Source organism: Phyllostomus hastatus, unplaced genomic scaffold (assembly GCF_019186645.2).
Source record: "Phyllostomus hastatus isolate PE091 unplaced genomic scaffold, TTU_PhHast_1.1 phas_scaffold_385, whole genome shotgun sequence".
In the NCBI taxonomy this organism is placed as follows: Eukaryota; Metazoa; Chordata; class Mammalia; order Chiroptera; family Phyllostomidae; genus Phyllostomus; species Phyllostomus hastatus.
In genome coordinates, this window is record NW_025334026.1 from 6,880,688 (window position 1) to 6,906,046 (window position 25,359).

Genomic DNA, 25,359 nt, shown 5'->3' on the forward strand with positions numbered 1-25,359 from the left:
GATCTGCAGTGCAGAGAACCTAGCAACTATGTTCAACAGACACTATTACAATTGAAAATACTCCTTTTCTTGGAAAACAAATATTAAACCTGCACAGTAGCCTTTGATACTTGAGTTGAAATCTTGTACAAATGCCTATCTTTGTTCTCCTCCCACCTTTCATGTTTGTGATCTTTTCTTTACACAGAACGCAAATATTTTTAGACGTGAAACGAGTTGCCATAGCAACCAACCCCCTCCCCAAGAGTTAAAATGCCACTCTTGCTGCTGCTCGTTTAATTAAAAACTCTAAAAAGGCATACCCACTTGGATGTCACTTAATTAACTACCAGTAAGGAAAAGATACTGAAGCATTAAACTTAAGCGATGTCGAAAACAAATCTGTTGACCAACATGGATTCTCTCTCCCGCTTAGGACCACAGTTACAGCTGGAGTCAGAGAAAATACTTTTATCAGGTCTTTCGGTATCCTGCAGAAAATCAGACAAAAAACAAAAATCAATTATTTTTTTTAGCCCGAGTATCAGCACTGGAAATAAATCCCTCATTTGTTAATCCCTCACTTTTTAAAAAGATGTTTTCTACGTTTCCTAACCTCTTCTACCAGTCCAACTGCAGTCAGAAGATAACCTGAGGGCTAAAGGGGGCCACCTAACACTCGCTAACGCGGACCGCCTCAGAAAGGGGAGACTACGCCCGGGTCGAGTCGTAGGGGACCAACTGACTTTGCCCGCGTGCGCGCTCACGGGGCTTCCCTGGACCCTGATCAGTCGCAGCCACTACGCACAGGTGAGGCGAGTCCGCGGCCGGGGCAGCAGCTTGCATTGGCGACGCTTGCGCTGGCCGTTGAGGATCTTCTGTGTGATTTTGCGCTCGTGGCCACCAGGCACTGGCCAATTAGTGCGCAGTTCCCGCTCGCGCCGCGTCCGACCCTTGGAGTGCCCGGCCCCACTAGCCGGGAAGTCGCGCAGGTAGTAGTAATCAAGGCAGTCGTAGAGCTCCTCCTCAGAATTTACCCGCGGCCACACCGCTGGCGGCGGCGGTGGCGGCGGAGCCTGAGTACGGGCACTGGGATGGACTGGGTCCATCGCACCCGCCTGGCCGCGCGCAGGCGCGCCCCTTTGGAGGCCCCTCCCCGAGCCGCGATTGGCTCCGCCTAAGAGGCGGAGCCTAGACGTGACATCACAGAGCCCGGCTTGTGCCCTCCTCTGGATCTCTGCGCTCCAGTGGGGGAAACCCTCCCTGACCCTTTCCGGTTCCCAGGTCTGTGTACCGTGACCCAAGAAGGGGTGGTTGGCAAAATCCGACTGAGCATTTCTTTTGTGTTAGTCAAAAAATGGTAAACTAACATGCAGACAGGAAAGGCCGCGTGGGGACACGGCAAGAATGTGGCCATCTGCAAGACAGGCCTCAGGAGAAGCCAACCCTGCTGACATCTTACACTTCCAGCCTTTATAAGTGTGAGACAAATTTCTGTTGTTTAAGAAAAAAAAGTAAACTATCCAAGTGTCCAAAGGGACTGCTTAAAGAAAATGTGGCCTACGTATTCCCCCGGAGGTAGCTTATCAGTAATAAACATTTTGTTAGGCTATTTGATGTCAGCAGAAAGCGCTCATTAATAAGTGAAAAACTATCTTGTGAAGAAATAAATGCCTCCAGTATCCCAAGAACGTATTTTTAAAATACATCTGTCTATAAAAGACTGAAAGGAAATTCATCAAAATGCTAAAAGTATTTCTGACTGGGTAGGGTTATATATTAGTTCTTTTTCCTTTCCTCAAATCTATATTTTTGAAGAGTAAGAGTTAATTGTATTAAGAGAGTGATGAGAAGGAAAAGCACTCTGCCTGCTGCAAGGCCCAGAACCTGCACAATTTCGGGTTATCCTCAGGTGCCAACATCCCAGGTGTGCTAAGTTTGATGACTTGATCTGTTGGCAACTTGGAGTGAGGGCTGAGATTCCTGAGCTGCAGCATTTCGGAGGGTGCTCCAGAAAGCATCAGAGGCTAGAAGAGTCTAGTCAGGTGAACTGAGAACAGTAGATGCTGAGAGTTAGTTACTGAGAAGAAGGCCTTTGTTTTGGTTTGGTTTAACTATGTGGACAAAAAAAGTATGAGGTTACTTTTCTGACTGGGCAGGTCATGGTGGATAGTCATGCTTACAACTTTTTAGTACAAAACTTATCTTTGTTTTAAACAAGCCAGGTCCATTGTTTCTATGCATTTGGATTAGTTAACATACCTTTGAAATAAATTGTAACCATCCTAAAGAGAGCACATGAGAAGCAAGAGAGCCTTGCTTCTCCCACCTCCATGTAATCTTCCTTAAATTCACTCCTTAATTTCAAATGCATAAAATAATCTGCAAAACTGTTATTCTCCAGAGCATTTAAAATCTTGCTCCCTGGCAGATGTCTGTTTGTCTCAAATAAACTCATATAAACATTCTTTACTGGTTTGGAATTTTCTTACATTGACAACTGCCACCAAATTATAGTCACCCCTTTGGGGATTTTCTTTTTAATAGATTAAAAATAATTCTCTAATTAAAATTCTCTAATTTAATAGATTAAAAATAATTCTCTGATCTTGCTGAGTTTGTCTGTGACCAAGTTGCTGATTTGAGTTTTTCTTCTGCATTATGAAGCCTTATTCCTGGTGGGGTGTGGCCTACATACCTCACTCTGAGGGCACTTTTGGTGGTACCTTAAAGGAACAAGTCCCAGGAGAATGTTTTTAATTAAACACCGGAGGGGATTTTCTCTTACACCCACATGTCTTACATCTGCTGCTGGGAAAAAGAGAAACTAATATTTATCTCTAAGTAACTCTCCCATACATTATCTCTTTAAAAAAAATCTCTTTAGAATTTGTCCTTATGGAAATATTCAGACATTCTCAAAGGTGCAAAGAACAGTGAACTCCCATATCCCATCACAAGGATTCAGCAATTATGAAGATCCTGTCACATTTGCTTTATGTACCACATTCTGTTTTCCTCTGCTTCAGCATTTTAGATCAAATTGCAGACCTTATGTCATTTCACCCGTATTTGAGTATGTCTCAACATACAGCTCTAAAAAAACTAGACATTTCTTATATAACTGCAATGCCGTTTTTATACCCGATTAAAAAAATCAACTGTTCCTGTTATTATCTAACACCCAGCCCAAATCAAATTTGTCAAACAGTCATTGAAATACATACAAGTTAGAATGCTTACAAAATCTACACATGAAATTTGCTTGTATGGCTTTTATGTCTATGATGTCAGAGCAGTCCCCCTGCCTTTTTCAGTTTTCTGTCATTGCCTATTAGCAGAAACTGGGTCAATTTTCATGTAAAATGTGGATAGTTCTGCTTCCTGTGGTCTCATTTAACTTATTCTTTTCTCTCCCATATTTCCTGTAAATTGAAGTTTGATCTAGAAGCTTGTTTATACTCAGGTTCAGTTTTGGGGCCAAGAAAACTTCCTAGAAAGTGGTGAGTTTTGGCAGCACACCACAAGACTTACAATGGCTCATTGTCCCAGTTTTAGTAATGCCATCACTAATCAGTGGACTCAGGTGTTGACAACATGTCCCTGTAATTGTAAAGTTTCACATGAAACTTTTTTCTTATGGTTTCATTTGTATTTCATTACTTTATGTGCTCTTATATTCATTTGCTCTTATTTTGCCAGGGGTTGTAAAATAGTAATTTTCTAATTCAATCATTCCTTTCACATTTATTAGCTAGAATTCTTTCCCTCATGAAATACATTTTGACAAGAAAAAGCAGGACAAATGCTTAATTCTTTTCATTTAAAGGTGGGTTTCCAGGGGTTCCAATGGACTTAACTTTTTTTCTTGAGAATCATTATGAACTCATGGACCTTTTAAAAACACAGTCCATGTGTTTCAATCAATTTCATTCATTTTTATTCTGTTTTAACTCCAATTTTTCCATTTTTGGCCAGTGGAGCTCCTTCATATGATTCTTCTGTACTTTTGGCATTAAGCTAGTAGTCTTGAAGAATGTATTCTGGTAAACTAAGATGTCCAGGCTCATCTTGTACATCTTATGCCCCAGATCTGGAATCAGCCATTTCTCCAAGGAGTCCTTCATCTTTTTAGTGTGGAAAATGGATTTAGAGACAACAGTGTTAATGCTAAGTGTATTATGTCCCTTGATCTTTACAAGAACCCTATGAGATATTACTGTTCCAGTTTTCTAGATGAGGAAAAGTTTCACAGCTTTCTCAAGGTTATATGACATAAAAAGCAGAGCTAGACTGAGTGAGATCTGACACCTAGGTAATGTTTCTTCCATTTTACTGTGCTTCTTGGTATGAACTCATTACTTTTCAGTTCATAGACAGATTGCTAAACATACCTGACATTCTGGCTTCTGAGACGATATTTAAAAGCAGGTGCTGCTATCTGTCTTGCTTTCCTACCTGAAGACTCTAAGCTAATGCCAATGAGTCACTGTAATAAGATTTTTTAAAAATTTTATTATCTATTTTTAATGATTTTATTTATTTATTTTTAGAGAGGGAAGGGAGGGAGATAGAGAGAGAGAGAAACATCAATGTGCGGTTGCTGGGGGTTCTGGCCTGCAACCCAGGAATGTACCCTGGCTGGGAATCGAACCTGGGACACTTTGGTTCCCAGCCCGCGCTCAATCCACTGAGCTACGCCAGCCAGGGCTTTATTATATTTTTTATTTTAAATTATATTTTTTGATCATTACAGTTGTCCCAATTTTCCCCCTCTGCCCTCACAGCAAGCACTTGCCCACTCCCTCAGGCAATCCCCACTCCTTTGTTTGTGTCCATGGGTCATGTGTATAAGTGCTTTGGCTACTCCTTTTCCTGTACTGTGCTTTACATCCCCATGGCTATTCTGTGACAACCAATTTGTGCTTCTTTTTTTTTTTAAGATTTTATTTATTTATTTTTAGAGATGGAAGGGAGGGAGAGGGGGAGGGAGAGAGAGAGAGAGAGAGAGAGAGAGAGAGAGAGAGAGAGAGAGAGAGAGAGAGAGAGAGAGAGAGAAACATCAATATGCAGTTGCTGGGGGTCATGGCCTGCAACCCAGGCATGTGCCCTGACTGGGAATCGAACCTGCAATGCTTTGGTTCGCAGCCCCCATTCAATCCACTGAGCTACGCCAGCCAGGGTGAAATTTGTGCTTCTTAAAAAAAAAGATTTTATTTATTTTTAGAGAGAGGGGAAGGAAGGGAGAAAGAGAGGGAGAGAAACATCAACGTGTGGTTGCCCCTCATGCACTCCCTACTGGGGACCTGGCTCGTAACCCAGGCATGTGCCCTGACTAGGAATAGAATCTTCTACCCTTTGGTTTGCAGGCCTGCACTCAGTCCACTGAGCCACACCAGCCAGGGCCCAATTTGTACTTCTTACTCCCCTCACCTCTTCACCTATCCCCCCATGCTCCCTTGCATTTAGCAACCATCAAAATGCTCTCTGTATCCATGATTCTGTCTGTTCTTGTTTGCTAAGTTTTTCAATTGTCGATAGGTATGTTTTTATTGCCATTTTATTGTTCATAGTTTTGATCTTCTTTTTCTTAAAGCCCCTTTATCATTTTATATAATAGTGGTTTGTTGATGATGAACTCCTTTAGTTTTTGTTGTCTGGGAAGCTCTTTATCTGCCATTTGATAACTGGAAGTCCACTGTAATAAGATTTTTAAGATGGACTTTGCATTTTGTTTTATGGTTTCTTAACTCTAGAATCAGGATAAACAAATAGCAATCATTCTTCAGAAGTAGACTTTAACTCTTTGTATTAGCATAGCTACGCACAGATTATAAAGTTCTGTCTTATTACTTTCTTAATGAATCATTGCAACTAACTCATGAGGTAATGGAAAAAGAAATGGAGACTCATTTAGGTCATATGGCTTGCCCAAGGTCCATGGTGCAGTGATTTCCTGTGTCTGCATTTGGGCCTTAGCAGAACTTGTTGCTTTTTCTGAGGTCCTTCATATTAGAAGATGAATAATATTCATTTTCAAACTCAGGCCTAGCTATAGTTTACATTCAACACTTCTCTGTCTTCCCCATTTATTCATGCTTTTGCATTATCTGGGTATTTGTCTAGTTCCTTTTAAGATCAAACACACCTTTGCCCCTTCATCTCCAGCTCACAGTAGATGTAAAATAAATGTTTGTTAAATAAATACATGTATAGATATAAAGAACCAAACCATTAAAATTATTAATGAGAATAAACACTTGTATAGCCCTTTTTCCTTAACAGTAATTTTTTTATTTTTATTTTTAAGTATATTTTATTAATTATGCTATTACAACTGTCCCATTTTTTTTCCCCTTTATCCCCCATGGCCATGTACCCCCTTTCCCTCCAGCATTCCCCCCATTAGCTCATGTCCATGGGTCATACATAAAAGCTCTTTGGCTTCTCCATTTCCTATACTATTCTTAACCTCCCCCTGTCTATTTTGTACCTATCATTTATGCTTCTTATTCCCTGTACCCTTTTGCCCTTTCTCCCCCTCCACCTCCTTGCTGATATTCCTCCATATGATCTTCATTTCTGTGATTCTGTTCCTATTCTAGTTGTTTGCTTAGTTTGTTTTTGTTTTAGGCTCAGTTGTTGCTAGTTGTGAGTTTGTTGTCATTTTACTGTTCATAGTTCTGATCTTCTTCATTTTCTTAGATATAAGTTCCTTTAACATTTCATATAGTAAAGGCTTGGTGATGAACTCCTTTAAGTTTACCTCATCTGGGAAGCTCTTTCTCTGCCCTTCCATTCTAAAAGATAGTTTTGCTGGATAGAGCAATGTTAGATGTAGGTCCTTGCCTTTCATGACTTGGAATACTTTCCAGCTCCTTCTTGCTTACAAGATTTTTTTTGAGAAATCAGCCAATAGTCTTATGGGAACTCGTCTGTAGGTCCCTATCTCTTTTTCTCTTACTGCTTTTAAGATTCTCTCCTTCTCTTTAATCTTCGGTAATATAATTATGATGTGTCTTGGTGTGTGCTTCCTTGGGTCCAACTTCTTTGGGACTCTCTGAGCTTCCCGGACTTCCTGGAAGTCTATTTCCTTTACCAGATTGGGGAAGTTCTCCTTCATTATGTTTTCAAATAAGTTTTCAATTTCTTGCTCTTCCTCTTCTCCTTCTGGCACCCCTATGATTTGGATATTGGAACATTTAAAGTTGTCCTGGAAGTTCCTAAACCTCTCCTCATTTTTTTTGAATTGTTGTTTCTTCATTTTGTTCTGGTTGAATGTTTATTTCTTCCTTTCATTACAAATTGTTGATTTGAGTCCCGGTTTCCTTCCCTTTACTATTGGTTCCATGTGTATTTTTCTTTATTTCACATTGTATAGCCTTCACTTCTTCCTTCTGTGTCTGTATTCAATCATTTCTGTGAGAATACTGATTACTGATACTTTGAACTCCACATCTGATAAACATTGGCTATCTCCATGTAGTTTAGTTCTTTTTCTGGAGTTTTGATCTGTTCTTTACTTGGGCCATATTTCTTTGTCTTTGCACACTTGTTATGTTATAAGGCATTCTGCAGGGCATTCTGCAGGGCATTCTGCAGGGCACGGCAATCAACTTTGCTGCATTGTGGTGCTGTATGTGGGGGAGGGGTCAGAGAAAGAACAATGCCACTTGCTTGGCTCTGGCCCCTTGCAGTTACTTCCCCTGCTACCCACAAGTGAATTGCACCCTTCTGGTGCTGATTCTCAGGTGGGTGGTTTTGTGTACATTCTAGGACCCTGTGGGTCTCTCCAATGAACTCTCCTGTGAGACTGGGAGTTTTTCCTACCACAGCAACCCCCACAGGTTTTTACAGCCAGAGGTTTTGAAACTTTCATTTCCTGTGCTGAAACTGTGCATTGTGTGGTCTCTCTCCCAAGTTGTTCCTCCTAGTTTATCCACATGCAAATGTGGGACTACCTGGTCTGCTAGCCACTGCTTCACCTGCCCAGTTCACCAGCTGCTTCCTTGCCTCATGTCCTCTCTGCCCCAGCTTTCATTCTCTGCCCCTCCTACCAGTCTGGATGAATGTTTCTTCTTTAACTCCTTGGTTGTTGGACTTCCATACAGTTTGATTTTCTGACAGTTCTTGTTGTTATTTGTTTTTAAATTGGTTGTTATTCTTCTTTTGGTTGAGCAAGGAAGCAAAGGTTATCTACCTACATGTCCATCTTGGCTGGAAGCCCAACATTTGTATAGTTCTTTAAGCCTCATTCATTATTCAAAATAATGTATTGAATATGAACCATGTCCAGATATTGTTTTAGACTTTATTGGATAAAGTTCTCTGATCTCATGCAGTTTATATTTAGTGGGAGGAGGCAGACAATAAAAGTATGTAATATATGAGCTCTTTTGGTGGTAAGTGAAATTAAGAAATATGAAGCAGGGAATGTCACAAATGTAATATTTCAGACAGAGGGGTTGGAAGGTCTTTTTGAGGAGGTAGCATTTGAACAGTCTAAATGTAGAGAGCAGATGTGACATGAGCAAAATGGTGAGGAATCTCTAAGCCTTTTTCCCCCACACACAACATAAAAACCTCAGAAAGTAACCCTATAGGAGCTCTGGAAAACAGTCAGAAATCTATAGCAACCAAGCAAGTATGCACTCAGGAAAAGGTTCCATTCAAAACAGTAGGAAGTTTTGTGATGTTTTTATTTGCTCTTGACCATCCTCTTCCATAGACAGTAATGGTCTTGGTTTGAAGGAGGCAGTAGCCTAGTTCCTAATTTTCTCTCTTGAACCAGAGGGAGCAGAGCTGGCCTTATTTATAACATTCTAACCTGTTTGGAGCTGAAGGACTGCTATATGTTTTGTATCTCTTGAAGCTCAGGTGAAAAGTGGTTGATGATGCAGATACCGGCCAACAGTATCTGCGGCTGCTGTGGATGATCAAGATATGAGAGAAATACACATGGACTACCGAGTCCTGTGAAGGAATAGGGATGGCACAGCTACCCTCTCAAGGGGAGGGTGCCTCAGAGTGGCCTGGCCACTCTCTCAAAGGAGAGTGCCCTGCCATCTTGCCTGAACAGGCTTTTAATAGGTAGTTTTGGGTAGGAATATGGATACAGCTTATTAACCATTGTCTGGTGGTGAGGATCAAACAAATAGATAATGTTCAAAGAGCTAAAAAGGGCTCACACTGTGTTGGGGACTTATCACCTAAAAAACTATAGAACTAAGGGGGCTAAATTCATTTCCTGCCCTGCCTGTCTTAGGTCCATCCTCCTCTGAGGAATCTTACCCATCACTGGCTAACTGACCAAGCAATGGGGGCCAGGCAAGGAGCAGGCAGCGCTCTTGCCAGGGAGATAAGCTTGTTTCCTTAGTGTCTCCTGGTCCAGAGGTCTCTCACTCAGCCTTAGCCATGGGGGGTTACAGCTCCTGAAACCAGGCAGGGTGGTTCCCAACAAGTGGACACTGCTTAGGAAAGTGGCAGGGGGGAAACAGACCCACAGATTCCTGGAGCAAGTGATTACAGGTGGAGACATACAATAGACCATCTAAGGCACCAAGGAGAAGCTGGATAAGACTCTGGAAAATTAAGATCTTCTAAAGGTGCTATGTATAAGGGGAAACTGATAAAGCCACACAAGCTCTGGGAAGATTCACACTCAAAAAAAGACTTGGGAAGACCTTAAGCTTTCACCTAGAGCCCCCAAGACTCAGAAGACCCAACAAACTAGTGAAGGACTGCTCAGCAAAGAGCTAGTCTGTAAAGATTAAGAGAGATAGATTCTTTCGAATGCCCAATTTTCAACAACAAAATTACAAGGCAAACAAATAGGGAAAAATAGCCCATTCAAATGAAGGTAAATTGGCAGAAACCATCCCTAAAGAAGCACATGCACTGGACTTACTAGAAATATTTTTAAAAATATTTTTATTATTGTTCAATTACAGTTGTTCCCATTTCCCCCCATTGCTCTTCCCTGCCTGACCCACCTCCACCTCCCACATTCAATCCTCCGACATTCAATCCTCCCACGTTGTCTGCAGGTCCTTTATACATGTTCCTTGATGACCCTTCCCCTTCTTTCCCCTTTTATCCCCCTCACCCCTCTCCTCTAGTTACTGTCAGTTCTTTATTTCCATGTCTCTGGTTCTATTTTGCTTGCTTGTTTGTTTTGTTGATTAGGTTCCACTTATAGGTGAGATCATCTGGTATTTGTCTTTCACTGCCTGGCTTACTTCACTTAGCTTAATGCTCTCCAGTTTCATCCATGCTGTCATAAAGTGTAGGAGTTCCTTCTTTGTGCTGCATAGTATTCTACTGTGTAATTGTGCCACAGTTGTTGTTTTTTAATCCACTCATTTACTGATGGGCACTTAACATTGTTTCCATCACTTGGCTATTGTAAATAACACTGCTATGAACATTGTGGTGAATAGGTTCTTTTGAATTGGTGTTTCAGGATTCGTAGGGTATGATCCCAAAGTGGAATTGCTGTGTCAAAAGGCAGTTCCATTTTTAGTTTTCTGAAGAAATTCCATACTGTTTTCCACAGTGGCCACACCATTCTTCATTCCCACCAACAGTGTACTAGGGTTCCCTTTTCTCCATAACCTCACTAGCACTTCTTGTTTGTTGAATTGTTTATGATGGCCATTCTGACAGGTGTGAAGTGGGTTTTTTTGTCCCCAAATAAATAATAAAAAAAGAAAAAACAAAAAACTTGTGCTTCAGTGCCAATTACTGGAAAACGAAAGAAACACCTCTCCTGGCCTGACCTGCATGGCTGAGTTGATTGGGTGTCATCCTGCATAGCAAAAGGTCACCAGTTCATTTCCTGGTCAGGGCACATGCCTGGGTTGTGGGCCTGGTCCCCAGCTGGAATGCGCGCGAAAAGCAACTGACTGATGTTTCTTTCACACACCAATGTTTTTCTCTCTCTCTTGTCTTCCTTCCCTTTCCCTGTCTCTAAGAATAAATGAATAAAATCTTAAAAAAAGGAACATGACTCCTTATTTACCTACTAAATAGAAAAGTATTACTCTTTAAAAAAACAGACTTCATTCCCATAAATGCCTAGGCAGAGAAATAATCCATCAAATACCATGGGGTGGAAGGGGGTGTGCAGAGCAGAGGGAAATAAAGGGGGGGGGCAACTCTAATAGCTTAATCAATAAAATCAATATATTAAAAATAAAAAAATACCTTCCACAGCTACTGGTCTGCAGCTGTTCTGATGGTGGCAGCTGTGGCATTCCTCTGTGGGAAACAAATTGTTACACAGCTAAACACCTCTTTCTTAGCAAAGCAGAAAGTGGGCATGTGTGTGACAGACACAGGAAAAGTAAGTAAGTAAATAAATAAATAAATACCAAGATAACAAGGTATCTCAGAAAGAATATGAAGAATCTCCATAAAATAAACTTAAAGACATGGAAATATGTAATTATTGATAAATGACAGTCAAGATTGTAGGCCTGAAAAAACTCAACAAGATATGAGAAAACTCAAAAGGCAATTGAATGAACTCAGAAATAAAATTAATAAACAAAAGGACTAATTTACCAAAGAGATTGAAACTATGAAAAAGAGCCAACTATAATTCCGGAGTTGAAGAACTCAATGAAAGACATAGAGAATGAATTAGTCAGATTAAAAATATATGGCTGACCAGATGGAAGTAAATATAGTGCTATTGAAGATAGAAATCTAGAAATGATGCAAATATAAGAAAAGAGACTTAAGAGTAAAAAAACAAAAGGAACTCTTTGAGAGCTGACTTCATCAAAGAGAGCAACATAAAAACAGGTATAGCAGAAGAAGAGAAGGGAGAAAAGGAAATAGAGCTTATTCAAAGAAATAATCAGACAGAACTTCCCAAAACCTGTGGAAAGAACTGGATTCTCAATTCCAAGAAGCAAATAGAACACATAATTATCTCAATCCAAAAAGGCCTTCTCCAAGACACATTATAAAGAAATTGTTAAAAATTAATAACAAAAAAGATCCTCAAGGCAGCTAGGGAAAAGAAGACAGTAACCTATAAAGGAAATCCCTTTAGATTATAATTGGATTTTTCAGCAGAAATCCTCAAGCCAGGAGAGTTGAAAAAAATAATCAAATTATGGAAAGAAAGAAATCACCATCCAAGATTAATATATCCAGCAAAGTTATGTATTAGATATGAATAAGAAATGAAGACTTCCAAACACACAGAAGCTAAGGAAATTTAGCACCACAAGACATGCATTACAGGAAATATTGAAGGATTTCTACCTAAAACAAAATAAAAAAAGGACACAAAACTATGAGTAAGATGACTAACAGAGAGAAGCAGGAAATGGCAATCCTCCTTTAGATAGAGTAATATAAATGTGAATATAAGATAAGGTTAAAGGAAATAAAACATTTTTAAAAACAAGAAGAAGACAATAGCACCTGCAATTTGGAAATAGAACTCATTGCATAAAAAGAGATAATTATGACAACAAAAACATAAAAGGGGTGTGGGAAGGATAGAACTTGCACAGGAGAGTGAAAAATAGATGCAATCAGAAGAAAAAGGACTACTTTCTTTCCCCTAAACCTAATGGTAACCACAATAAAAATAAATCAAGAACTTCCCTGGCTGGTGTAGCTCAGTGGATTGAGCACCAACCTGTGAACTAAAAATAAATCAAGAACTGAGACACATAACAAAAAAAGAGAGTAAAGGGCAGAAAAAATCATAGAATAAAACCACATGAAAATGACAGAAACATAAATGAAAAGAAGCAAAAGAGAAACAGAGCTATCAGAAAACAGATAAAATGGCTATAGGAAATATCCATATAATAATCACCTTAACATAAATGGACTGAACTTACCAATAAAATGGCACAGAGTAGTGGGTTGGATCAAAAACCCCAACTATATGCTGCTTCAGGAGATATATATCAGCCATAAGGACAAACAGAGACTCAAAATGAAGGTGTGGAAAATGATCCTTCAAGCAAATGGCATCCAGAGTAAAGTAGGTGTAGTCATATCTATGTGAGAGGGGACTAAAAAAACCCAGAATTTATTTATAAAAAATTGTGTATTTATCCTTACGTGTTTAAACTTTAGTCATCTTCAAAGTACTCTCCATTTGATGCAATACACCTATTGAGATCTTTTTTCCACTGCTCAAAACAGTTTTTAAACTTGTCAATTTTGATTCCTTTTTGTGCTGCCATTTTTTGTTTCACCTCTTCCACATCAGCAAAATGTTTCCCTTTGAGGACTTTTTTCATCCAGGGAAACAACAAAAAAAGTTGTTCAGTGTGAGATTGGGTAAATAGGGAGGGTGGGGCATGGGAATTAGGCCGTTTTTGTCAAAAACTGCTGAACACTCGGCATGGTGTAGACAGGTGTGCTTGTAAATCACCCATCATGAAATGGTCAAACACACTGAAAGAGTCTTCAAAAAACACTCACTAAAGCCAAACACAGCCCCTCACAACAACACCAGCTGGTACACTGATACAGATGGGTTCCTAGAACACTTATCTAATGGGGGAAGCCTGTACTACAAGGTGCTTGCCCTCCAGAAAATAATTCTTGTTTTTGGAGACTCCCCCCTCATATTTGTGTGTGTATGTGGGAGTTCACTTTCTTTTTGCAGTTGATTTCAAATTTTAAAAGTATTGTGGTCAGAGAATATACTTGGTGTGATTTTAATCTTCTTAAATTGTTGAGGCTAGTTTTGTGTCCCAGCATATGGTTTATCCTTGAAAATATTTCATGTGCACCAGAGAGGAATGTATAATCTGATGTTGAGATGAAAGGCTCTGTAGATATTGAGTATATTCATTTGGTTTAATGTGTGACTTAAGGCTGACATTTTCTTACTGTGTTTTTGGATGATCTATCTATAGCTGTCAATAAGGTATTTAGGTCCCCTATAATTGTATTTCTGTCAGTTTCTCCCTTTACTTCTGTTAATAGTTGCACTACATATTTTGGTGCTCCCAGATTGGGTACATATATATGAATGTGTTATGTCTTTTTTTTAATCCTCACATGAAGACGTTTTTTCATTGCTTTTAGAGAGCAAGGGGGAGGAGAAGAGAGAGAGAGAAAGAGAGAAATATTGATGTGAGAAATATCAATTGGTTGCCTCCTGTACCCATACAGACCCAAAGATCAAACCTGAAACCTAGGTTAAGCACCCTGACTGGGAATTAACCCCTCAACCTTTTTGATGACATTCCAACCAACTGAGCCACATCAGCCCATTTATCATTATAGAATGCCCATCTCTATCTCTTGTTACCTTTTGGGGGGACCCAAAAAATAGAATTATCTTCTGGATGATGGGACCCTGGTAGTACAGGCTTCCCCCACTAAGTGAGTGTTCTAGGAATCCATCTGTATCAGTGCACCAGCTCGTGTTGTTGTTAGATGCTGTGTTTCACTTCAGTGAATTTTTTTGAACACTTTCAGCACATTTGCCCATTTCATGATGGGTGATTCACGAGCACACCTGTCTACACCATGCCGAGTGTTCAGCAGTTTTTGACAAAAACGGCCTAATTCCCATGCCCCACCCTCCCTATTTACCCAATCTCACACTGAACAACTTTTTTTGTTGTTTCCCTGGATGAAAAAAGTCCTCAAAGGGAAACATTTTGCTGATGTGGAAGAGGTGAAACAAAAAATGGCAGCACAAAAAGGAATCAAAATTGACAAGTTTAAAAACTGTTTTGAGCAGTGGAAAAAAGATCTCAATAGGTGTATTGCATCAAATGGAGAGTACTTTGAAGATGACTAAAGTTTAAACATGTAAGAATAAATACACAATTGTTTAATAAGTAAATTCTTGGTATTTTTGGGTCTCCCCTCAGTGAAGATTAAGCAACATGCCACTGAACAAAGACTGGGTCAGAGAGAAAATAAAAAAGAAATCAAAAGTACACAGAAACAAATGAGAATGACAATATGACATATCAAAATTTGGGGGATACAACAAAAACAGTAATAACAGAGTTGATACCATTACAGGTCTACTCCAAGAAACAAGAAAATCTCAAAATAACCTAACATTTTATTTTATTTTATTTTATTTTACTTTTTTAAAGTGTGATTCAGGCTGTAAGTTATTTTATTTTTATTTTTAAAGATTTTATTTATTTTTAGGGAGAGGGGAAGGGAGGGAGAAAGAGGGGGAGTGAAACATCAATGTGTGGTTGCCTCTCACATGCCCCCTATTGGGGACCTGGCCCTGGCCTGCAACCCAGGCATGTACCCTGACTGGGAATCAAACCGGCAACATTTTGGTTTGTAGGCCTGTGCTCAGCCTACTGAGCCACACTAGCCAGTGCCTTTATTTTTATTTTTAGAGAGAAGGGAAAGAAAGGAGAAAGAGAGGGAGAGAAACATCAATGTGTGGTTGCCTCTCATGCATCCCCTACTGGAGACCTGGCCTGCAACCCATGTATGTGCCCTGATTGGGAATTGAACCGGCAACCCTTTGGTTTGGAGCCTACACTCAATCCACTAAGTTACACCAGCCAGGACAACAACCTAACCTTTTACTTTAAAGAACTAGAAAAAGAACAAAGAAGGTTCTGCTCCTCCTGTTCGACAGACAGCTGCGTCTTCCCGCACAGTGCCAGCCACAACCCTGAGACTCCATGGTGAAGGTTCAGGATGAACAGATTTGGCTGTATTGGGTGCCTGGTCACTAGAGCTGCTTTTAACTCTAGCAAAGTGGACATTGTCACCATCAATGGCCCCTCCATTGACCTCAATTGCATGGTCTGCATGTTCTAGTATGATTCTACTTATGGCAAGTTCAAAGGCAGAGTCAAGACTAAGAACACAAAATGTATCATCAGTATAAAGTCCATCTTCCAGGAGTGAGATCCTGTCAACATCAAATGCAGAGATGCTGGTGCTGCATATGTTGTGGAGCCCATTGGTATTCTTCACTACCTTGGAGAAGGTTTGGGGCTCACTTGAAGGTTGGAGCCAAGAAGGTCATCATCTCTGCCCCTTCTGCAGATGCTCCTATGTTTGTGATGGAGGTGGACCATGACAAGTATGACAATTCCCTCAAAATTGTCAGCAATGCCTCTTGTACTGCCAACTGCTTGGCTTCCCTGACCAACGTCATCCATGACAACTTTGGCATCATGGAGGGACTCATTACCACAGTCCATGTCATCACTGCCACCCAGAAGACTGTGGATGGCCCCCCTGGGAAGCTGTGGTGTGATGGCCAAGGGACTGTCCAGAACATCACCCCTGCTTCTACTGGTGCTGCCAAGACTGTGGGCAAGGTCATCCCTAAGCTGAATGGGAAGCTCACTAGCATGGCCTTCCATGTCCCCACCCTGAATGTGTCCATTGTGGATCTGGCCTGCCCCTGGAGAAAGATGCAAATACAATGATGTCAAGAAGGTGGTGAAGGAGGATCAGAGGGCCCCCTCAAGGTCATCCTGGGATATACTGAGGATATCCCAGGTTGTCTCCTGCAACTTTAACAGTGACACCGACTCTTTCACCTTTGATGCTGGGGTGGGCATTACCCTCAATGACCACTTTGTCAAGCTCATTTCCTGGTATGACAATGAATTTGGCTACCGCAACAGAATGGTGGACATTATGGTCCACAAGGCCTCCAAGGAGTAAGAGTATCCTGGACCATCAGCCACAGTGAGAGGAAGAGAGGCCCTCAGCTATTGGGGAGACCTTGCCCTAAATCAATTCCCCAACACTGAAAATCTCCTGACTTCACAGTTTCTATCCCAGATCCCCTGAATAAGGGGAGGTGCTTAGGGAGCCCTATCTTGTCATGCACCATCAATAAAATTCACTATACCCAGCCCCCCAAAATGAAGCCCAATATTAGTAGATGAAAAGAAATACAGTAAAACCCTGGTTCTGGAACGTCTCCCATCTCAACCAAGTTGTTCATGAAAACAATGTCTCAGCTGTGGAAAAACACTTCAGTTCTTGACCTGACAACACTTTCATGTTGACATCTCTATGATCAGTCTTTCATATCTCAGGAGATAAACAAAGGAGATTTGGTTTTTGAACAAATTGCTTCTTGAACAGCCTTTGGAACAAATTAAGTTTGAGAACCAAGGTTTCACTTTAATAAAAATTAGAGCACAATTAAACAAAATAGAAAACAAAAGATAATAGAAAAAATAATTCAACAAAAAGCTGGTTCTGTGAAAAGATTAATAAAATTGAAAACCACTGGTTAGAATCACTAAGGAAAAAAGAGAAAAGACTCAAACAAAATCAGAAATAAAAGAGGAGAAATTACAAGAGACACTACAAAAATATAAATGTTTATATACAAATACTATGAAAGCCTATATGCCATCCAATTTGATAACCTAGAAGAAATAAATAAACTCTTAGAAATACATAACCTTCTCAGGCTGAATCATGAAGAACTGAAAATCTAAATAGACTGACCAGCAGTAAGGAAATTGAAACAGTCCTCTAAAACCTCCAAAAAACTAAAAGTCCAAGATCAGACAAATTCACTAGTAAATTCTACCAAACATTTAAAGAAGGTTTAATACCTATCCTTCTCAAACTTCTCCAAAACATTAAAGAAAAGATAGTACTTCCTAACTCATTTCATGAGGTCAACATTACTCTGATACCAAAATCTGGCAGGGATAATGGAACAAAATAAAATTACAGACCAATATCTCTGATGAATATAGGTATAAAAATCCTAAACAAAATACTAGCAAAGCAAATACAATAATACATTAAAAACATAATACATCATGATCAAGTGAGGTTCATTTCAGGGGTGCAAGTCTGGTTCAACATACACCAATCAATGTGATACCCAAAATTAACAAAATAAAATATAAAAGTTATATGATAATATTAATAAATATAGAAAAACACTTGACAAGGTACATCTATTTAAGATAAAAATACTAAAAAAAAATGGGTATAGAAGGACTGTATCTCAACATGATAAGGCCATGTATGACAAACCCTCAGCTAATATGCTACTCAATGGCTAAAAAACTGAAAACTTTTCCTACAAGATTAGGAACAAGACAAGGATCCCTTCTCTCACCACCATTGTTCAACATAGTACTAGAGTCTTACCCAGAGCAATCAGAAAAGAGGATTAAATAAAAGGCTTAGAATTGGGAATGAAGAAGTAAAACTGTTACTTTTGGCAGATGACATGATTCTTTATACAGAAAGCCACAAAAACTCCACCCAAAACTATTAAAAACAATACAAAAGTACAGTAAAGTTGCTGGATACAAAATCATTGTATACTGATAATGAAATTTTATAAAAAGAAATGAAAAGAAAAATCAATTCCTTTTGGAATTACAACAAAAAGAATAAAATACCTTAAATAAACTTAATAAAGTACATGAAGGGCCTGTACACTGAAACTACAAGATGTTATTAAAAGAAATTAAAGAAGATGCCAGGAAATAGAAAGATAGTATGTGTTTATAGATTGGAAGAATTGACATAGTTAAAATGGCCATAATTCCCAAAGCATTTTACAGCTTTAATGCAATCTCCATCAAAATCCCAATGGCATTTTTTAAGATATGGAAAAAAATAATCAAATTTGTATGGAACCACAAATGACCCTGAATAGGCAAAGCAATCCTGAGAAAAAAGAACAAAGGTGGAAGTTTCACACTTCCTGGCATCTAAATATAGTATGAAGTGACAATAATCAAAACAGTATGATATGGGCAGAAAAGAAGACACATAAACCAAAGCAATGGAATTCAGTGCCTAGAAATACATACACATATTTATCGACAAATAATTTTTGACAAAAGAGCCAAGAGCATACAATTGAGAAAAGAAAGTCTTTTCAATAAATAATGCTAAGAAAATTGGAAAGCTACATGCAAATGAGTAAAACCAACTATTTGTCACCATATAAAAATATTAACTTGAGACTTTCGGCCAAGATGGAGGCATAGGTAGACACTGTACCTCCTCGCACAACCAAGATAGGGACAACAATAATTTAGAAATAGAATAACAACCAGAACTGACAGAAAATTTAACTGTATGGAAGTTGGACAACCAAGGAGTTAAAATAGACATGTTCATCCAGACTGGTAAGAGGGGTGGAGTTGGGAAGCTGGGCAGAGAGGGGTCTCAGAACAAAGAGCGTTGGGACTGGGGTAAGGCATCCCAGGCACGTAAGACCGCAGCAGGTGGACCTGGGTGCACAAGCGGCGGCTGGCAAACCCCGGCCAAGGGGTGGCAACCTGCAGACCCAGGAAGATGGGAATTGTGAAGCAAGGCACTGCACGCAACCCAGGGTCCCAGTGCTGGGAAATAGAGCCTCGGGGCACTGATTGAAAACACCTGTGGGGATTGAGGCACAGCGAGAGACTCCTAGCCTCACAGGAGAGGTTGTTGGAAGGTCCCACGGGGTGCAAAAGCCCACCCACACGGGAATCAGCACCAGAAAGGTCCAGCTTGCTTGGGGGAAGTGGTGGAAGGGACTGAAATCAGCAGAGTGCGGAGCAAGCGCCATCATTCCCTCTCAGACCCCATCCCCACATACAGTGTCATGACCCAGCCACTGGGTTGCCCCACCCTGGTGAACACCTAAGGCTCCACCCCTCATACATAACAGGTGCAAGCAGACCAAAAAAAAAAAAAAAAAGATGGCTGAAACAGAAGAACAAATGAAAGCCCCAGAAGCCATCCTTTTAAACAACTGGGAGATAGCCAACCTATCAGATGCACAGTTCAAAACACTGGTGATCAGGATTCTCACAGAACTGGTTGATTTTGGTTGCAAATTAGATAAAAAAATGAAGGCTACAATAAGTGAAATGAAGAAAAATACACAGGGAATTGATAGTGATGGAAAGAAAGCTCGGTCTCACATCAATGGAGTGGATGAGAAGGAAGAAAGAAACAACCACACAGAAAAGAATGAAGAAATAAGAATTCATAAAAATGAGGAGAGGTTTAGGAACCTCCGGGACATCTTTAAATGTTCCAACATCCGAATTATAGGGGTACCAGAAGAAGAAGAGGAAGAGCAAGAAATTGAAAACTTATTTGAACAAATAATGAAGGAGAACTTCCCCAATCTGGCAAAGGAAATAGACTTCCAGGGAGTCCAGGAAGCTCTGAGAGTCCCAAAGAAGTTGGATCCAAGGAGGAACACATCAAGGCACATCATAATTACATTAGCCAAGGTAAAAATGAAGGAGAGAATCCTAGAAGCAGCAAGAGATAAAGAGACAGTAACCTACAAAGGAGTTCCCATCAGACTGTCAGCTGATTTCTCAAAAGAAACCTTGCAGGCAAGAAGGGGCTGGAAAGAAGTATTCCAAGTCATGAAAGGCAAGGACCTACATCCCAGATTGCTCTATCAGCAAAGCTTTCATTTAAAATGGAAGGGCAGATAAAGTGCTTCCTAGATAAGGTCAAGTTAAAGGAGTTCATCATCACCAAGCCCTTATTATATGGAATGTTAAAGGGACTTATCTAAGAAAAAGAAGATAAAAAACATGTATAGTAAAATGACAGCAAACTCACAATTATTCACAACCATACCTAAAACAGAAACAAACTAAGCAAACAACTAGAACAGGAACAGAACCACAGAAATGGAGAACACAGAGGGTTAGCAACAGGGGAGGGGGAAGAGGAGAGGGGGGAAAAGGTATGGAGAATAAGTAGCATAGATAGTAGGTAGAAAATAGACAGGGGAAGGGCAAGAATAGCATGGGAAATGTAGAAGTTAAAGAACTTATGACACATGGACATGAACTAGAAGGGGAGAACGTGGGTGGGAGAGGGTGTACAAGGTGGAGGAGAGTGAAGGGGGGTAATGGGACAGCTGTAATAGCATAATCAATAAAATGTTTAAAAAATTAACTCAAAATGGATTAAAAATAAATATAAGACCTGAATATAAGACCTGAAACAATAAAATACATAAAAATATATAGGTACTAAACTTACGGACAGAAGATTTGATCGATCTGGCCCCCAAAGTTAAAGGAAGGAAAAGCAAAAGTAGATCTATGAGAGTGTATTAATTAAAAAGGTTCTGTACAGCAAAAACAGCAACAACAAAAAAACTCCCAAACTCCAAAAAACAACACCCCCCCAACACATCAACAAAACAAAAAGGCAATCAGTCAAATGGAAGAATATATTTGCAAAAAATACCTCCATAAGGAGCTTACATTCAAAATATATATAAAAAACATACAACTGAGCAACAAAAAGTAAACAATCCAATTAAAAATGGGCAGGGCACCTAAACAGATACTTTTCCTAAGAAGACAACAGATATATGAGAAGATGCTCAATTTTACTAGCTGTAAAAGAAATGCAAATCAAAACCACAATGAGCTATCACTTCACACCTGTTAGAATGGTTATTATCAACAAAACAAAAAATCACAATAGTTGGGGAGGTTGTGGAGAAACAGAAGATCAACAAGAAAGTAGAAGACTTGAACAACACTGTAAACCAATTGAACTTAACAGACATGTATAGAACACTTGAGCCAACAGAAGCAGGAATGTAGATTGGTATAGTCGCTATAGAAAACAGTATAGATAGTTTCAAAAAATTAAGAGTAGAGCTACCATATGACCCAGTCTTCTTTCTTTTGAATATCTCCCCGAAAAATTAGAATACATTTATTTGTAAAAATAAATGCACTCCTATGTTCATTGCAGCATTATTCATGGTGGCCAAGACATGGAAACAACCAAAGCATTCTTTGGTGGGTAATTAAATAAAGAAGATGTGGTACATATATAGAATGGAATAGTACTTAGCCACAAGAAAAGATGAAATGCTGCCATTTGTGACAACATGGATGGATCTTTAGAATATCATCCTAAGCAAAATAAGTCAGAAGGGAAAAACAAGAACCATATGATTGTACTCATTTGTGGGGTATAAAACAGAAATCAACAAATGAATAAAAATAACAAAATCCTTATAAAACACAGATGACAGTATGGCGGTTACCTAGGGGTGGTGGTGTGGGTGCTGGGAGGAGGTAGAAGAGAGTAAAGGCAGTCAAATATATGCTGGTGAAAGGAGGCTTGACTTTGGGTGGTGAACACATAATGTAATTCACAGCTGATGTGTTATAGAATTGCACACTTGAAACTATATAATCTTATTAACTAATGCCACCCCAATAAATCTTAGAAAAGATTATCAGCCAATTTCTCAGTAAAAATCTTGGAGGATAGAAGTGAATGAAATTAGATATTTAATGTGCTGTAAAAAAACCAAACAAACCCTGTCAACTGAGAATTCTATATCCAGCTAATCTATAAAATAAAATGCAAAAAATAAATAAATAAAATCTGACCACTAGACTTGTCCTGTAAGAAATGCTACAGTGAGTCCTTCAGGTTGAAATGAAAGACTGTTAGATAGTAAATTGAAGCCATATGAAGATATAAAGATCTCTGTCAAAGGTAAATATACAGATATAGAAACCAGTATTTTTATAATTTTGATTTGTAACTCAGCTTTTTATTTTCTATGGGATTTAAGAGACATTTGCATGAAAGTTATGTCTATGTTAATGGGTACACAATACATAAAGATGTGATCTGTAATAACAGCATGATAAGAAAGAGATCAAGCTGTATATTAATGCAGACTTTTAAAAATTGAAATTAAGTTGGTATCAATTCAAAATAGGTTGTTATAACTTTAGGGTGTTATATGTAATTTCTATGATAGCTGCAAAATAATATCTATAGAATGCACACAAAAGGAAGGGGGAAGGGAATAAAAACTGTCACTACTAAAAATTAACTAAATATAAAGAAAAGCAGTAATGAAGGAGATGAGGGACACAAAAACTATAATGTATACAGAAAGTGAATAATAAAATGGCAGAAGTAAGTACTTCTCTGAGTAGTTACTTTAAACATAAATGATAAAATTCACTAATCAAAAAGCATATATTGGCAGAATGGATTTTTTAAATGATCCAACTATATTCTATCTACAAGAGATTCATTTTTGATCTAAGAACACAAATAGATTGAAAATGAAAGAATGGAAAAAGAGATTCCATGTAAATGGTAACCAGAAGAGAGCTAGGATGGCTATGCTAATAGCAGACAAAATGGACTTTCAGTCAATAACTGGTGCAAGACAAAAAGAAGGATACTATATTGATAAAAGGGTAAATTCACCAAGAAGATATAATGACTATAAATGTATATGTATTAAATACTAGAGATCCAAAGCATATGAAGAAACTTTGAGAGAATTAAAGGGAGAAATAAACTGCTCTACAATAAATAGTTGAAGGCACCAATACCCCACTTCCAGTAATAGATAGAACCACCAGACATAAGAAAGTAGAAGACTTGACAACACTATACACTAATTGAACCTTATACCCATGTATAAAACACCTGAACCAACAACAGCAGAATACACATTTTTCTCAAGTGAACATGGATCTTTCTCCAGGATAGACCACATGTAACTTTTCAAAAAAGACAATAAATTTAAAGAGATTGAAATTATTCACAGTATTTTTTCCAGTTACAGTGGTCTGAAACTAGAAGTGAATAACAGAAGAAAGATGGAAAAACCCACTAATGTGTAGAAATTAACTACAAAGTCTTAAACAACTAATGGATCAAAGAAAAACACCACAGGGAAATTATAAAACACCTCAAGAAAGGATGAAAACAAAAAGACAGTATACCAAAACTTATGGGATTCAGCAAAAGCAGTGCTAACATGAAAATTTATAGCTGTAAATATTTACATTAAAAAAGAAGAAAACCCTGACTGGTTTATATTGGCATATATTGGCAGAATGGATTTTTAAAATGATCCAACTATATTCTATCTACAAGAGATTCATTTTTGATCTCTTGACTGGTGTGGCTTAGTTGGTTGGGCATTGTACTACAAAACAAAAGGTTGCTGGTTCAATTCCTATTTTGGGTGCATGCTGGGGTTGTGGGTTCGCTCCCTGGTTGGGGTGTGAGTAAGAGGCAACCAATCAATGTATCTCTCTTGTGTTGATGTTTCTCTCCCACTCCTTCCTCCCTTCCCCTCTCTCTAAAAATAAATATTTTTTTTTAAAAAAGAAGAAAGATCTCAAGTCTATAACCTAACTTTAGATCTTAAGGAACTAGAAAAGGAAAACTAGTAGAAGGAAGAAAATATTAGAGATTAGAGTGAAGATAAATAAAAAAGAGAATATAAAAAGTAAATAAAAATAAAATCAAAAGTTGGTTCTTGGGAAAAGATCAACAAAATTGACAAACATTTAATGAAATTTACTAAGAAAAAAGAAGACTAAATGTATGAAAATCAGAAATGAAAATAGGGACATTACCACTAAGCTTACAGAAATTAAAAAAAATATGAGAGTGGAGTTCTGGTCAAGATGGTGGCATAAATAAATGTGCTTGTTTCCTCTCATGACCACATCATGATTACATCTGAATTATACAATAAGCTACCTGGAGAACCATCTGCTTACTAGCTGAACAGAAGTCCTGTAACTAAAGATATAAATAATAAGCCATGTCAAGACTGTCAGACGTGTGGAGATATGTGATGAGCTGGCCCCAAACCCATGTATGACAGTTGAGAATTGGGAAGAATATATTAGCTGCAGAGGTACCCCCTGAGAAATGAGGAGTACCAGCCCCAGACAGGGTTCCCCAGACAGGGTTCCCCAGCCTAGAGCACTAGTGCCAGGCCTTGGCCCATCCTGCAGCCTTTCTTAAATTGAATCAGCAACCTGGAAGACAAGATAGCAGAAAACGCCAATCAGAACAGCAAAAAGAAAAAAGAACTTAAAAATGAGTATAGTTTAAGGGAAGTTTTGGTCAACATCAAGCATAATAACATTCATGTCATAAGGATACCAGAAGCAAAAGAGAAAGAGAAAGGAATTGAGAACCTACTTGAAGAAATAATGACTGAAAACTTCCCTAACCTGGCAGAGTAAATAGACATACAAATCCAGGAAGCACAGAGCATCCTGAACAGGATGGACCTAAAGAGGCTCACACCAAGACACATAATTAAAATGGCATAGGTTAAAGACAAAGAATCATAAAAGCAGCAAGAGAAGGACAGTTATTTACTTACAAGGGAGCTCTCTCAAAAGACTGTCAACTGTAACCAGAGGGGAGCGGGAACAAGGATAATGGAGGAAAGAAAGGGAAGGGTCATGAAGGATCATGTATAAAGGACCCACGGACAAAGCCAAAGAGGGGAAGGATTGAGGGTGGGAGGTGAGGTTGGGCAGGGTTGGGGAAAGTGGTGGTGGGAAAATGGAGCTACTGTACTTGAACAACAATACAAAATGATATAAAAAAAGACTGTCAGCTGAT

General features: G+C 38.9%; 1 protein-coding gene, 1 non-coding gene and 1 pseudogene across 2 annotated transcripts; 2 read left to right on the top strand and 1 right to left on the bottom strand.

The window, feature by feature from the left end:
* Nucleotides 1–261: 261 nt before the first annotated feature.
* Nucleotides 262–1,124, bottom strand: NUPR2 (nuclear protein 2, transcriptional regulator). Its single transcript, XM_045819583.1, has 2 exons — nucleotides 788–1,124; nucleotides 262–470 (listed from the first exon to the last, which is right to left on the bottom strand). Coding segments are annotated over exons 1-2 (303 nt in total). The 5' UTR covers nucleotides 1,089–1,124; the 3' UTR covers nucleotides 262–468.
* A 10,061-nt stretch (nucleotides 1,125–11,185) lies between these two features.
* LOC123806538 lies at nucleotides 11,186–11,318 on the top strand. Its single transcript, XR_006783507.1, has one exon. It is a non-coding gene; the product is annotated as a small nucleolar RNA SNORA41 (small nucleolar RNA).
* A 4,333-nt stretch (nucleotides 11,319–15,651) lies between these two features.
* Nucleotides 15,652–16,635, top strand: LOC123806437 (annotated as a pseudogene).
* Nucleotides 16,636–25,359: the final 8,724 nt, after the last annotated feature.